At 38.4% G+C, this 15337-nt stretch overlaps 1 protein-coding gene across 1 annotated transcript; it reads right to left on the reverse strand.

The window, feature by feature from the left end:
• Nucleotides 1-3307: 3307 nt before the first annotated feature.
• Nucleotides 3308-10438, reverse strand: oaz1a (ornithine decarboxylase antizyme 1a). Its single transcript, XM_063012934.1, is given in 6 exon segments — nucleotides 3308-3509; nucleotides 3600-3685; nucleotides 4431-4606; nucleotides 8557-8643; nucleotides 8645-8702; nucleotides 10263-10438. Coding segments are annotated over 6 exon segments (657 nt in total). The 5' UTR covers nucleotides 10382-10438; the 3' UTR covers nucleotides 3308-3378.
• Nucleotides 10439-15337: the final 4899 nt, after the last annotated feature.

Consider the following 15337-nt stretch of genomic DNA (forward strand, 5'->3'; position numbering starts at 1 on the left):
AACATAAGTGAGTACACCCCACAGTGAACATGTCCAAATTGTGCCCAAAGTGTCAATATTTTGTGTGACCACCATTATTATCCAGCACTGCCTTAACCCTCCTGGGCATGGAATTCACCAGAGCTGCACAGGTTGCTACTGGAATCCTCTTCCACTCCTCCATGATGACATCACGGAGCTGGTGGATGTTAGACACCTTGAACTCCTCCACCTTCCACTTGAGGATGCGCCACAGGTGCTCAATTGGGTTTAGTCCATCACCTTTACCTTCAGCTTCCTCAGCAAGGCAGTTGTCATCTTGGAGGTTGTGTTTGGGGTCGTTATCCTGTTGGAAAACTGCCATGAGGCCCAGTTTTCGAAGGGAGGGGATCATGCTCTGTTTCAGAATGTCACAGTACATGTTGGAATTCATGTTTCCCTCAATGAACTGCAGCTCCCCAGTGCCAGCAACACTCATGCAGCCCAAGACCATGATGCTACCACCACCATGCTTGACTGTAGGTAAGATACAGTTGTCTTGGTACTTCTCACCAGGGCGCCGCCACACATGCTGGACACCATCTGAGCCAAACAAGTTTATCTTGGTCTCGTCAGACCACAGGGCATTCCCGTAATCCATGTTCTTGGACTGCTTGTTTTCAGCAAACTGTTTGCTGGCTTTCTTGTGCGTCAACTTCCTTCTGGGATGACGACCATGCAGACCGAGTTGATGCAGTGAGCGGCGTATGGTCTGAGCACTGACAGGCTGACCTCCCACGTCTTCAACCTCTGCAGCAATGCTGGCAGCACTCATGTGTCTATTTTTTGAAGCCAACCTCTGGATATGACACCGAACACGTGGACTCAACTTCTTTGGTCGACCCTGGCGAAGCCTGTTCCGAGTGGAACCTGTCCTGGAAAACCGCTGTATGACCTTGGCCACCATGCTGTAGCTCAGTTTCAGGGTGTTAGCAATCTTCTTATAGCCCAGGCCATCTTTGTGGAGAGCAACAATTCTATTTCTCACATCCTCAGAGAGTTCTTTGCCATGAGGTGCCATGTTGAATATCCAGTGGCCAGTATGAGAGAATTGTACACAAAACACCAAATTTAACAGCCCTGCTCCCCATTTACACCTGGGACCTTGACACATGACACCAGGGAGGGACAACGACACATTTGGGCACAATTTGGACATGTTCACTGTGGGGTGTACTCACTTATGTTGCCAGCTATTTAGACATTAATGGCTGTGTGTTGAGTTATTTTCAGAAGACAGTAAATCTACACTGCTATACAAGCTGTACACTGACTACTCTAAGTTATATCCAAGTTTCATGTCTATAGTGTTGTCCCATGAAAAGATATAATGAAATATTTGCAGAAATGTGAGGGGTGTACTCACTTTTGTGATACACTGTATGTGTGTTTGCCCTGTGATGGACTGGCAACCTATCTGGGGTGTTTCCTGCATTTTGCCTATTGAATGGCCTTTAATAAGTGGATAAAATGGTGGTAAAACAGACAATGAATGAATTAGTTAATGCAGCAGAAGCTCTTTGGGCCCTACTGTGGGACCTTAAGCAATTGTATGATTACAATTTTGTGGGAACAGTTGGGGAAGGTCTCTTTTCTGTTTTAGCATGACTGTGCCCCAGTGCACAAAGCAGGGTCCAAAAAGACAAAGTCGGGTGAGTTTGGTGTGGAAAAACTTGACTGTATCAAACTCCTTTGGGATGAACTAAAATGAAGATTGTGACCCAGGCTCTCTCCAACATCAGTGTCTGACCTCACAAATGCTTTTCTGGATAAATGGGCCAACAGTTACACAGACACACTCCAAAATCTTCTAGAAAGCCTTCCCAGCAGTAAAGCCCTTATAGCTGCAATTATAAATTCATATTAATGCCTATGCATTTAAAAGGAGATATCATAAAGCTTCTGTAAATATGTGTAGGTGTCACAATACTTTTGTTCATATTTTTATTGTTCATTGCGTTGAGATGATAACAGTAGTTTTCATTTTTATACTAGTATATTTGTTTCAAAAAATAAATTTGAGGCTTTGCAGCTATTTCACAATTGTATTAATAGCTTTTCATAGCTATCTGATTCTCAATAAGGTTACTGTCTAAAGCTGTTTTGAATGTTATGTAATAACAAAAAAGATTCTAGTTTTATTCAAGGTGCCTATACATTTGCTAATGGTTTTGAGTTAAATTAATTACCAAAATGCAGAAAAAAAACATTGTTTAAAATTAGAACTTTAAATTGCTTTCAGCGAAATCAAGGAGGTAAGGCATGTACAATGAAGTCCATGTCACTAAAAATTAGTAATGTATTAAAACAATTACTAATGAATGTCAAATTCCTATTAGATAAAGATGATTTAAAGATATGACAGCTACTATGATTACACCAGCCTGAACAGTACGCTAACATTATTCACACTAAATCACATTTATTATGGTATAATCTTTGGATACATGACCAGAATCACCCAATAGGCTAAACAGTATTGTCATTCTAAGACATGGCTTAGGTGTTAATAATTAAGCCAGGACTTTGCATTAACACGCAAACATGTCAAACTCCACACAATCAGTAACCCAAGGCAATGATCAAACTCAAATTTATACTGTGCTGCACCAACACTACATGCTGCACCAGTGTTCCTATTAATAAAATATTAAATAAATCCACATTTAGACCCCTAAAAATTTATGTGTAGATTTAAATTCCTTAACATCAGCCCACCTTCTTACCAGTTTCTAGGTTTGGCCATTAACTTACTCCTGGGCATTCTTAAACAACCAAGGTAAGTATTATAAGTCAGGGATATGACTTCAGGAATATTTTTCAGTTAATTTAAGATTCATCAGACTAATTTAGCAATCTGTTTCTGAGAACAGAGGTGCTGGCAAGCAGTAGAAAAAACTAAACCACTGCACAGGCTGAGCACATTTATTATGCACATGCATATCATTTCAACTGAAATTGAAACAAAAACTTGATCCATGCACACAAGAAAGGAAAATCAATACAAAAATCTAAAACATTATGTAAAACAAAAAACAAAATACTTACATAAACTTGTTGCTTGGTAAATCATTTATAAATATTGTACCAGAGCTTTAGAGAGCTTTGTGTAGGAATGGAAAAGTTAAAATAATTAATAGTTAAAAATAAAGTTAAAAATTAAATATATTTTTATAGAGGGGCAGGTAATGATTTATGGCCCAATGACTGCAATGAAAATCATTCTAGTGCAACAGGAATACAGCACAAATTTAAACACAAACTAAATAATTCACAGAAACAACAAAGCTTGTTCATAAAATCTTTAAGTTCTTTACTGGTAAATAAACACAAATCACTAAAGTGTGGGATTAATAAGCATTATTCATCATTATCCGAATCTCTTTCGATGCTGTAAGCCATGAAGAAAGCATCAGGGCGGGTTGGGATGAGGGAATGACCCGGTCTCACAATCTCAAAGCCCAAAAAACTGAATGTCCGCAGCAGCAAAGCTATATAAAGACAGAAAGGTTAAGGCAGCAAGGTTAAGGTAAAAAAAAAAAAAAAGTGCTTAAATAGACAAAAACTTGAAAAAGAATTACCTCTGTCATCTCGATTTTTCGCAAAACAGATGAAAACGTAATCAACTTGAAGCTTCTCTTCTGCAAATTCTAGCAACAGAGCAAAACTGCAGGACAAAAAATAGGCATCGATTTCCATAACTTGTCATTTTAATACACTGTCCACTAAATCTGATATGCAAGACATTGACTAACCTGACTAACATGTATTTAGCTACAACTGATATAGTATTTGATAGTAATAAGTATGTACTGGTCAATGACCAAAAAAAAAATCAAACACTAAAGTATAGGAAAAAATTAATAAACTAAATTACAAAAACTTGGGAAAGTAGGTTCAATTCAAATAAATTCAGGGGATGCTGAAGGGTATTTCATAACATTATTTAAAGATGTAGAGAAACCTGAGAAATATTTCTATGCATAAAGATCAAGACCAAAAATGATATTGAATGTCCAAGTTCGATTCATCAGACGACACTGAATTAAAAAATGATTCTGTAAAGAATATAACCAAGAGTGCAAGAGCTATACTGGCCGGTCTGATGCCCAGACCCGTTAAAAATTTCCATTAAAATGCATGAAGCAATATGAGGTGCAACATACGACAACAAAGACTCCAGACTGTTGAGCAGCTGAAGTGCTTTATTAGGAATAAGGAAAAAAATCTACTAGTTTAGTATCCTCAGTTAACAAACAGTACATAAAAAGAGATATACTACTGTAAATATGCCCCTCTACATTTTTTTTTTTACTATCGTGACTTTTTTGGATATGGTGGTGTACAATGAAACAAAGTATCTTACTGCTAAAGCCAGTTTTATACTGTGATGAAAGAAAAAATCTGCCAACCTGTCCTTGCTGCCTTCAGGAAGAGCGCCAGGAGGAATCTCGATGTAAAGCTTGACTCCCGTCAGACAGCCCCTCCAGACTACTGGCTTAGTTTCATTGCAGCGTCGCTCAAAAAGCAAAAAGCGTACCCGACTGTTCAAGGGTGGAGGCTCTTCAAAAACCAGCAAGTGAGTGTCCTAACAAATTATGGAAAAGTATTAACAATTATCAGATTTTCTATGCCAATGCTGAATAAATACTGTTATCCTATGACATGCACAAGTTTAGGGTCATGTTTACAAGGCAATTTAAGATATACAGTGGGGGAAATAAGTATTTGATCCCCTGCTGATTTTGTAAGTTTACCCCCTTACAAAGACTTGAACAGTCTATAATTTTTATGGAAGGTTTATTTTAACAGAGAGAGACAGAATATCAACAAAAAAATGCAGAATAAAAACATTAAATAAAAGTTATAAATTAATTTGTATTTAATTAAGGGAAATGGGCTACAAGACCATCAGCAAGAAGCTTGGTGAGAAAGAGACCACCGTTGGCACGATAATTCGAAAATGGAAGAAATACAAGATCACAGTCAATCACCCTCACTCTGGAGCTCCATGCAAGATCTCGCCTCGTGGGGTAAGAATGATTCTGAGAAAGGTGAGGTCAGTCCAGAATTACACGGGAGGAGCTTGTCAATGATCTCAAGGGAGCTGGGAGCAGAGAAATGCTGGATATGACCCCAGGAACACCATCCCCACCGGGCATTTCTCTGCCTCCAAACACGGCGAGTGGAGTTGATGCCAAAGAGCTCAATTTTGGTCTCATCTGACCATATCACATTCTCCCAAGCTTTCTTTGAATCATTCAGGTGTTCATTGGCAAACTTCAGACGGGCCTGTACATGAGCCTTCTTGAGCAAAGGGACTTTGCGGGCTGCAGGATCTCAATCCATTACGGCGAAGTGTGTTACTAATGGTTTTCTTGGTGACTGTGCTCCCAGCTCCCTTGAGATCATTGACAAGCTCCTCCCGTGTAATTCTGGACCGACCTCGACTTTCTCAGAATCATTCTTACCCCACCAGGTGAGATCTTGCATGGAGCTCCAGAGTGAGGGTGATTGACTGATCTTGTATTTCTTCCATTTTCGAATTATCGCACCCACAGTGGTCTCTTTCTCACCAAGCTTCTTGCTGATGGTCTTGTAGCCCATTCCAGCCTTGTGCAGGTCTACAATCTTGTCCCTGACGTCCTTTGATAGCTCTTTGGTCTTGCCCATGGTGGTCGAGAGATTTGAACGGAAGAAACTGATTCTGTGACAGGAGTCTTTTATACAGGGACAGGACTAATTTGTGTGCCTCATGGGCACATAACCGGTCTGTGGGGGTCAGAATTCTTGCTGGTTGGTAGGGGATCAAATACTTATTTCCCTTAATTAAATACAAATTAATTTATAACTTTTATTTAATGTTATGGATTTTTTGTTGATATTCTGTCTCTCTCTGTTAAAATAAACCTTCCATAAAAATTATAGACTGTTCAAGTCTTTGTAAGGGGGTAAACTTACAAAATCAGCAGGGGATCAAATACTTATTTCCCCCACTGTAACTATGCCACAAATTGCATGAAGAAATGTTTGCATCTGTTGCTTATACCATTTACAACTTTTTTTTTTTCTATTAAAAAATACTTTTAAAAAGTATACATTTTAAAAGTATACTCAGATTTATGTTCAGCATACATTAGTGCACTCCGGTGGCACACCGGTAGAGTATGCTAGCACACTATTGCTGAGATCTGGGAATCCAGGGTTCAAATTTACGCATTTAGGACACATTATGATGAGAAGCGCACTTCGCTCACCTCAAGGTTGTGTGCAAATTGCCGATTTGCTCAGCACTTGGTTTAAGCGGTGCCTTAAAATGTCATTAAAACTACAGGGGTTGGACAATGAAACTGAAACACCTGGTTTTAAACCACAATAATTTATTAGTATGGTGTAGGGCCTCCTTTTGCGGCCAATACAGCGTAAATTCGTCTTGGAAATGACATATACAAGTCCTGCACAGTGGTCAGGGGGATTTTAAGCCATTCTTCTTGCAGGATAGTGGCCAGGTCACTACGTGATGCTGGTGGAGGAAAACGTTTCCTGACTCGCTTCTCCAAAACACCCCAAAGTGGCTCAATAATATTTAGATCTGGTGACTGTGCAGGCCATGGGAGATGTTCAACTTCACTTTCATGTTCATCAAACCAATCTTTCACCAGTCTTGCTGTGTGTATTGGTGCATTGTCATCCTGATACACGGCACCGCCTTCAGGATACAATGTTTGAACCATTGGATGCACATGGTCCTCCAGAATGGTTCGGTAGTCCTTGGCAGTGACGCGCCCATCTAGCACAAGTATTGGGCCAAGGGAATGCCATGATATGGCAGCCCAAACCATCACTGATCCACCCCCATGCTTCACTCTGGGCATGCAACAGTCTGGGTGGTACGCTTCTTTGGGGCTTCTCCACACCGTAACTCTCCCGGATGTGGGGAAAACAGTAAAGGTGGACTCATCAGAGAACAATACATGTTTCACATTGTCCACAGCCCAAGATTTGCGCTCCTTGCACCATTGAAACCGACGTTTGGCATTGGCACGAGTGACCAAAGGTTTGGCTATAGCAGCCCGGCCGTGTATATCGACCCTGTGGAGCTCCCGACGGACAGTTCTGGTGGAAACAGGAGAGTTGAGGTGCACATTTAATTCTGCCGTGATTTGGGCAGCCGTGGTTTTATGTTTTTTGGATACAATCCGGGTTAGCACCCGAACATCCCTTTCAGACAGCTTCCTCTTGCGTCCACAGTTAATCCTGTTGGATGTGGTTTGTCCTTCTTGGTGGTATGCTGACATTACCCTGGATACCGTGGCTCTTGATACATCACAAAGACTTGCTGTCTTGGTCACAGATGCGCCAGCAAGACGTGCACCAACAATTGTCCTCTTTTGAACTCTGGTATGTCACCCATAATGTTGTGTGCATTGCAATATTTTGAGCAAAACTGTGCTCTTACCCTGCTAATTGAACCTTCACACTCTGCTCTTACTGGTGCAATGTGCAATTAATGAAGATTGGCCACCAGACTGGTCCAATTTAGCCATGAAACCTCCCACACTAAAATGACAGGTGTTTCAGTTTCATTGTCCAACCCCTGTATATCATAACACAAATAACCATTTGTGAAATATCCATCAAATCCACCCTGAAACCATCAACATTTAAATAAGTTTAGCGGTATTTTATAACTGTGTCGTAATAAACTTTTGAAGTGGGGTTATGCAGCTACGCAGAAATACAGAAATGGTAAGAATCAGCTTCTCCTTCATGTTCAAACTGCCCGAGTCACTTCTAACATCATATGTTATATAAAACAGTCACTGGGGGTACTTTAAAAAGATCAACAGCAAAATCAATCACACTAAACTTTGAGCACTGCGGTAAGCACTAAAATCACGAGCCAACTTGGCAAAGGTGCATGCCACTCAGAAAAGGTCTTTCTGTGAAGTTTGCATGTTCTCCCTGTGTCCATGTGGGTTTCCTCTGGGAGCTCCAGTTTCCTTCCACAGTTCAAAGACATGCAGTCAGGATAAACTGGAGCCTCTAAAATTGCCCTAGGTGTGAATGTGTGTGTGTGTTTGTCATGTGATAGACTGATGACCTTTTCGGGGTGTTTCCTACATTTCACACCGTAAATTGTACTCACCACGACCCTAAATAAGATAAACCAATGCTAAAACAAACAGTGAATAAGTTAATGAATAGTCCTTGACTGTTTACTGTTAACTGTCAACCAACAATGGTCAGTTAAAAGTAAAATAAAATGCCAAACTTGCTTTGCTAATACTAACTGGTTTAAAAGCTTGTCCAGAATGTGAAAAAAATAATAATGTTTAATAAAAATCACTACAGCAGACCAGCAACAATTAATATAATAGTGCACTTTAAGGCTTTAATTACACAACCATGTTTTGGACACTAAAACAGAAACAAACATTCCTTTGACAAATACATTACCCTCCAAGACAAATTAAACTACTGAATTATAAGGTTCATCAGATCAAGATAAAGACAGCAACCCAAAGATAGACTTACAGAATACAATAGCTTAGCTGAAAGATTGTGATCCCTCTGATCATTCCCTCGCCCACCTGGGATCTTCAGGGGTGGGAGAGGGGCATCAGGAGCACCACAGAGGCCCTGGACACGGGTTACTGCAACACCGGGGGCACCTGCAAGGACTTCAGATCATGACAAAATTTAACATGTATATCATGATCTAAAAAAGCATGCAATGTAAATGTGTTTAATTACTATTTTAATAATTGGGCACAGTAATTTTAAAATAAAGTGATAAAGATGTGTTAGGCTATTTGACTGGTACTGTTAAATTTCTGAAATGCATGCCTAACAGTAATTGCCGATAACTAGTATGTACCCTGTACAGAAAGGTTTTTTGGGCTAAATTTAAATTTGTGCGCTAAATTTTTATGTGTGGTTATATGTGCTAAAATGTATTATGTGCTTGATATCAGAGGAATATTGATTGATCATTTAATTGCAATAAAGTAGACATCAAGATCACAAAGAACTTAATCCACAACCATTTAACTTAAGGTTTCATCACTGGTCTTTTCTGAAAGAAAACTAGTCAGCAACTAGTCCAAAAGCCAGGGTCTGTTATGGTATAGGGTTGTTTCAGTGCCCTTGGTAATTTAGTACATTTACACAAAGGCTCAGCAAGAACTTTGCCAGTAAGTAAATGACTTGTTAGCATACCATAACAACCTATATACTGTTAAGTCAAAAAGGCAAGGTGAATTTAAGGATGTACTCACACAAGGGAAAGTAACTTTAAAAAACTAAACTTAACAGGTTGGGAAGTCATGCACCTATACAAAGAGAGCCAATATAAAGTACATTTAAGAAAAAACTGGACGAAGCTTCTATTTACTGATGAACTAAAAAAAAAAAAAAACATAATAAAACATGATTTAATCTGGTTCTTGTGAAAATATATGTGATAAATTTTTTGAGGCCTGTATATGTCTGATACGGTTCTCACTTATGATACTAATTACGGCTCTCGTTGTAGTAGTATTTATCGATAACAATGTGTGTCTATTTAAAATCTCAGTGTGAACCTGATTAGTTGTATTACATAAAAACATAATTGAGCATAACATCCATAGCTTAACAAATCATAACATCTGTACTTGTTTGTGATGAATAGCAGTGAGTAGTGATTAGTAAGTTTTATATAAACAGTATGTTCAGCTTATAATTTTCTTTTCAAATTTTTTGTTTAAATTAAAGTCAAATTTTTACTTCATGGCTACAACCCTGTAAGCTGCCCACTCACACACGCCACAGCAAAATGGGCAACAACCACGGTTGAGATCGTTTAACATTGCCAGCGCTTACGTGAGCGTTAACGTACTAATATTTCGTATCAGAAGATTACCATAGATCACTATAGCTAAATAATACTTAATGATGGCAGAAAATCAAGGCACGGATTAAGCATATGGTAATGGGCGACGTTGGCAGTAGTATTTCAGTAGCTTTGAACAACGTTAAAGCTAGCGCAGGCAAAACAAGTGTATAAAATACAAAATAATTATTTGTCATTAAAACATACAATCGCCCAAACATACGCAACTTTGCTGTCTGTAAATTTGCTAATTATTAAAGTCTGCTTACTAGACAAAGTCCAAGTAGGTGTTAAGAAACTACAAGGCCGCGATGCTAATTAGCTAACGTTAGCATTTGGGCATGTTGGCTAAATTATGCTTACATACCTTTCAACCTCGGGTTTATTACGGGTCAGTTCGACTACTGGCATCTTGGATATATTTCTTTCCTTTTCTCTGACAAAACAATGACTATTCAGAATCGTCTGGAGGTTGGATTTAACCATCCGGCCAACGTCGAGGCCAAAAGCTTTCCGTCCTTTAGACACTGTATATGATAAAGCAGCTGATGGCAGCAGCAGTGTTTATTGAGCTCTATGAGAGGCGGGTCCGCCACAGCTCCTCCCTAACAAACTCACTCAAGTTTACTGGTAATTACATTAAACAGCAATATAGTATTCAACTACGAATAATTGTATTAGGTGGTAAATATTAATTCAATAAAACACTTAGTTACCAATGTATTAATTTCTGTGACCTTTTAAACTTAAAGATTTAAAAACTAACTAGGCTGTATTAGAATGGCAGATGTTTTAAGTTGTGTGATAAAAATGTATTTAAATGAAACTTCATACAGTCTTACATAAAGTAGTATAAATTACAATATGATGAACTGCATAAGCATTCTTTTGTTATGCCTTATATATCATAATAGAACAGGATTTGCCAAGGCATAACACACTACTTTAGTGATTGCATATTGCATGGCATAGTACTGTTATCTATAGTCTTCTTTTTCTTTTTATATCACTTTCTTATTATTTGGAAAATATTTATCCAATATGTGTTGCCTGTAGTTTTTGCAGTATCCACACCAAACCATATCCAGTTTTTAATTTTAAAAGGTGACCTTGCATTATTTTTTTAAATTAGACATAATCGATTGAATAGGTGGCATGGTGGCTTGGTGGGTAGCACTGTCACCTAACAGCAAGAAGGTCCTGGGTTCGATCCCCAGGCAGGGTGATCCGGGTCCTTTCTGTGCGGAGTTTGCATGTTTTCCCTGTGTTTGCGTGGGTTTCCTCCGGGAGCTCCGGTTTCCTCCCACATTTCAAAAACATATAGTCAGGTTAATTGGAGACACTGAATTGCCCTATAGGTGAATGTGTGCCTTGTGCCCATTGAAAAGCTGGGATAGGTTTGTAAAACCCATCCCCTCCCTCATCCTTACTCAGAACTGCCATTAAGATTCAGTTCTTTTAGTAAGATAAGAGAATTAAGCTTGCCAAATTTTCTGAAAATCCTTTAACCTACCTTTAATAGTAACCAGATTCTCAAAACTTTTCAACCATTTATCCACCCCATCTGACCTGTAGAAACTATATACAGGTTTTGTATGTTAGATATTCCCAGTTCTTTACATGTATGAAAGGCCCCATCCAGACTAGATGGAGGGGAAGATGTGTTTGCTTCTTGTGGCAAAAAAGAGATTGGTCCGAATTTAAAATGTTTTGATAATTGTTTCCAGATTCTTAATGTGTTATGTGTTACTGTTTTGAATTTTAAATATGTTTTAGTAAGAGGCACTGGAGACAAAATTACTGCATCAGTAGTGTATGGCAGGCAGTCCTTTTATTCTATCTCCAGCCCACTAGAAAGCACAACACTTAGATAATGCAAGCCCCCATGTGATCTGTGCTTACAAAGGTGCATTTTCTATAGGATCACATTTTATTTTTATGTTTATTTGTATATTCAGAATATAAATAGAAACGTATTAGGTAAAAATGCCATATTATTTTTTTTCTTCTAAGATAATTTGTTTACTTAATTGTAATGTTACATTTGGAATATTTGTAACCATGGGGATACATTCATAAATCCACTTTATCCTGGTCTTGGTTGCAGTGGGTCCGATTCATTGGGTGAAAGGCAGGAAACACCCTGGACAAGTCATTAGTCCATCACAGGGTAAACACACACACACTCGCATGCAATCGGTGCAATTTTTGTAGCTCCAACTGTCCTGACTGTGTGTCTTTGGACTTGTGGGTAAAAACCAGAACACCCAGAGGAAACCCATGCAGACACAGGGAGAACATGCAAACTCCACACAGAAAGGACCGTCCGACCGGTAAAAATCAAACACAGGCCCTTCTTGCTCTGTGTGACAGTGCCCACCACGCCTTCATTTTTAAACATATAAAATTGAGGCTGTGTGTACAGACTTTAGCACAAAGTACATGTAAAACACATCTGCAATGCAAAGCAGTGTTTTAAAAGTGTCACCCCCTGCAGGATCCAGCTATGCTTAGCTGCATGCCTTTTACTTTTTCTAAATCATCTTTCAGCTGTGCATGTCAATCAAAGATCCATATTAACTGTAGTACATAAGACACTGACTCTGAGTTTCCAACCAGTACCCATTCTTTTTTTTTACAACAACACCGGTTATGCCAGGTAAGACATGAGCCCTTCTCATAATTAATGTTGTATTTAATAAACATAAATGTATTGTTAATTCAGTTTGAGCTTTATCAATTTCACACTAATGACTATTTTAAGCATTGTTGAACTTTTGAGTAACAGTGAGGTCTTCTTATGAGCATATTTGTGTTAAACATTTGCAGTGCTTTAGTGTTGTACACTTTTAACAGTTTGCTTTCTTCCCAAAGGAATCTTTGGTTGATTGAGAAAAGAGCACTACTGAAAGTCTGTATCTCTAATAATGAGCTCTTTCATTAGTTTACTGAATAAAATAAAATTAAATAGTTATCACTAATTTTAACCCACTAGTTATACCACATGTGCATAGCCATTATTAGTGCAACTGAGTAGATACAATTGTTCTTATTCATCTATGAAATTTAATAAAACACATTCATCCCATAGTGAAATATCGCCGCATTCTACCTGTTAAATCTTTAAGTGAAGTGGAAAACCCATGGAAGGGAATCAGTCTAAACTGTTGCATATTTTTGACAATGGTCATTGTGGTGGTCAGCTCTGGAGTTGAAATAATACAAGGTAAATTCTTTGATATTTAATGTTAAACATACTTCATGTCATCCAGCATATAATAATGACTTCCTATAAAATTAGCAGTATCCTGTATGTTTTAGAGACACTGGAGCCTTTATTTGAAGAAGCAGAGGAGGGGTCGGATGTTCAGGATGCAATTACAGATGAGGTATTGTAAAGTTGCATTATTCTAAAATATTGACCATAACTAGATAGGCTCATATTAATAAATCCTTTACTTTTTTCTAGTCTAAAGCATCATTGTGGGATAGCTTTGCATTTTGGAAATGGAATTCCGAGGATGAATCTGGGAAAAATCTACAACATGGAGGAAAGTCTGTGCCCAAAGGCATCCGAAAAAGGGAAATGCCTGAGAAAAGACTACTAAAAGAAAGGGATTAGATGTGTTAGTCACATTATGGCAAATAAATCTTTATAAGGGAAATTCTTTGAAAGGTGTTATTTGTACTTTTATTTTACAGTTTCTGTACAAAAACATTAAATAAAAGCTTAAGACTATGACAACAATTCAAAACATAAGACAACACATTTTGCCAAGTACATGTCAGGAAAAACAGTGGGTGAGTACAGGTTCTGGCTGTGATTAAACAAGTGAGAGGATACAAAAGAGGCTCTATTTTGCATGTTTTTTTTTTAAATAAAGTATAAAGTATTGTAATTTTTTTAATTAGATATTTAGCATAATAATGTAAGAAATTTTGAACCCCTAAAAACTGACATAAATTTCAGAATTTGTCAGTGCTTATACACAAGAAAAAACATGAAACATGAAAATGGACATGTCAGTGTCTTAGTACAAAAGGTCAGATTTCTTATATATCAGAAACTCATTAAGGTTAAGTAATATGTTGCCATTATCTAAAAATATAATTGGGATACAGGTTTTAGCAGAACATTACATACTGAGTAACATTATGACATTATTATACAGTATCAGAACTGAATGTGTCCAAAGCAAAGAGGGCAGTGCATAGCCCTTTAAAATGCATATCCAAAACTGGATAATTTGCACCCAAACCATGACCAGGCAGACCACACCATCAGGAGACCATTACATAAAGCATTCTTTCTAAGAGACAGATACAAAATGTGCTAAAATGAACGAGTGCCCACAATCAGCAAAACTATGGTAAAAAGAAAGCTATGTGGCTGTGGTCTCAAAGAACAAGTTGTAGTCTCTTAAACACTTTTAGGCAGTTAAACAGGGCAGTTCCCAGTAGATGAAAAAAAGTCTTTTTATTAATGGGTTTGATATTTATGGCAGCAACAGAAAGAGTTAAATGATGAGAAAAACAGGATAGAGACTCATAACACAGTGTATCAAAACTATAGAAGCATGGAGGAAGAAATGTCTGGGTTTGTTTTGCATATACACACACCATACTCTCTGGTTTCTATTGGGTTTTTTTTGCCCATTCATCCAGAAGTCATTTGTGAGGTCTGACACTGATGTTGGACAAGAGGGCCTCGCTCCCAATCTTTTAGTTCATCCCAAATGGGTTGAAGTCAGAGCTCTGTACTGGCCAGTTGAATTCTTCCACACCAAACTCACCCAACCATGCCTTTATAGACCTTGCTTTGTGTAGTCATGCTGGAACAGAAAAGGGCCTTCTCCCAGATGTTCTCAAAAAGTTAGAAGCATATGATGGTCCAAAATGTCTTGGTATGCTGAAGCATTTCACTAGAACTAGGGGCCTATGCCAACACCTAAAATACAACCCCATAGCATCATCCCTACTCCACCAAACTTTACAGTTGGCACAATGCCGCAGGTAGGTAACCATCAACTGCCAAATAGAGAAGCAGTATTCTTCAATCCACAGAACACATTTTCACTGCTCCAGAGTCAAGTGATGACATGCACTCCATACAATGCTTGGCATTGTGCTTGGTGATGAAAGCTTGCATGCAGCTGCTCAGCCATGGAAACCCATGCCATAAAGCTTCTGCTGCACAGTTGTTGTGCTGATGTTAATGCCAGAGGAGGTTTGGTACTCTGTAGATATTGAGTAAGCAAGGTGTTGGTGACTTTTATGCATTATGCACCTGATCACTCAGCAACCTTGTCCTGTAACTTGTTATGTTGCCATTCCTTTTTACAACACTTAAAATAAATTTTTGCACTAAGCATACCAAGCAATGATGGGTTTTATGTTTTATTTTGTCCCAGTCTTCCTGCATACACATCTTGTGCAACAGTA

Source organism: Trichomycterus rosablanca, chromosome 17, assembly GCF_030014385.1.
Source record: "Trichomycterus rosablanca isolate fTriRos1 chromosome 17, fTriRos1.hap1, whole genome shotgun sequence".
NCBI lineage: Eukaryota > Metazoa > Chordata > Actinopteri > Siluriformes > Trichomycteridae > Trichomycterus > Trichomycterus rosablanca.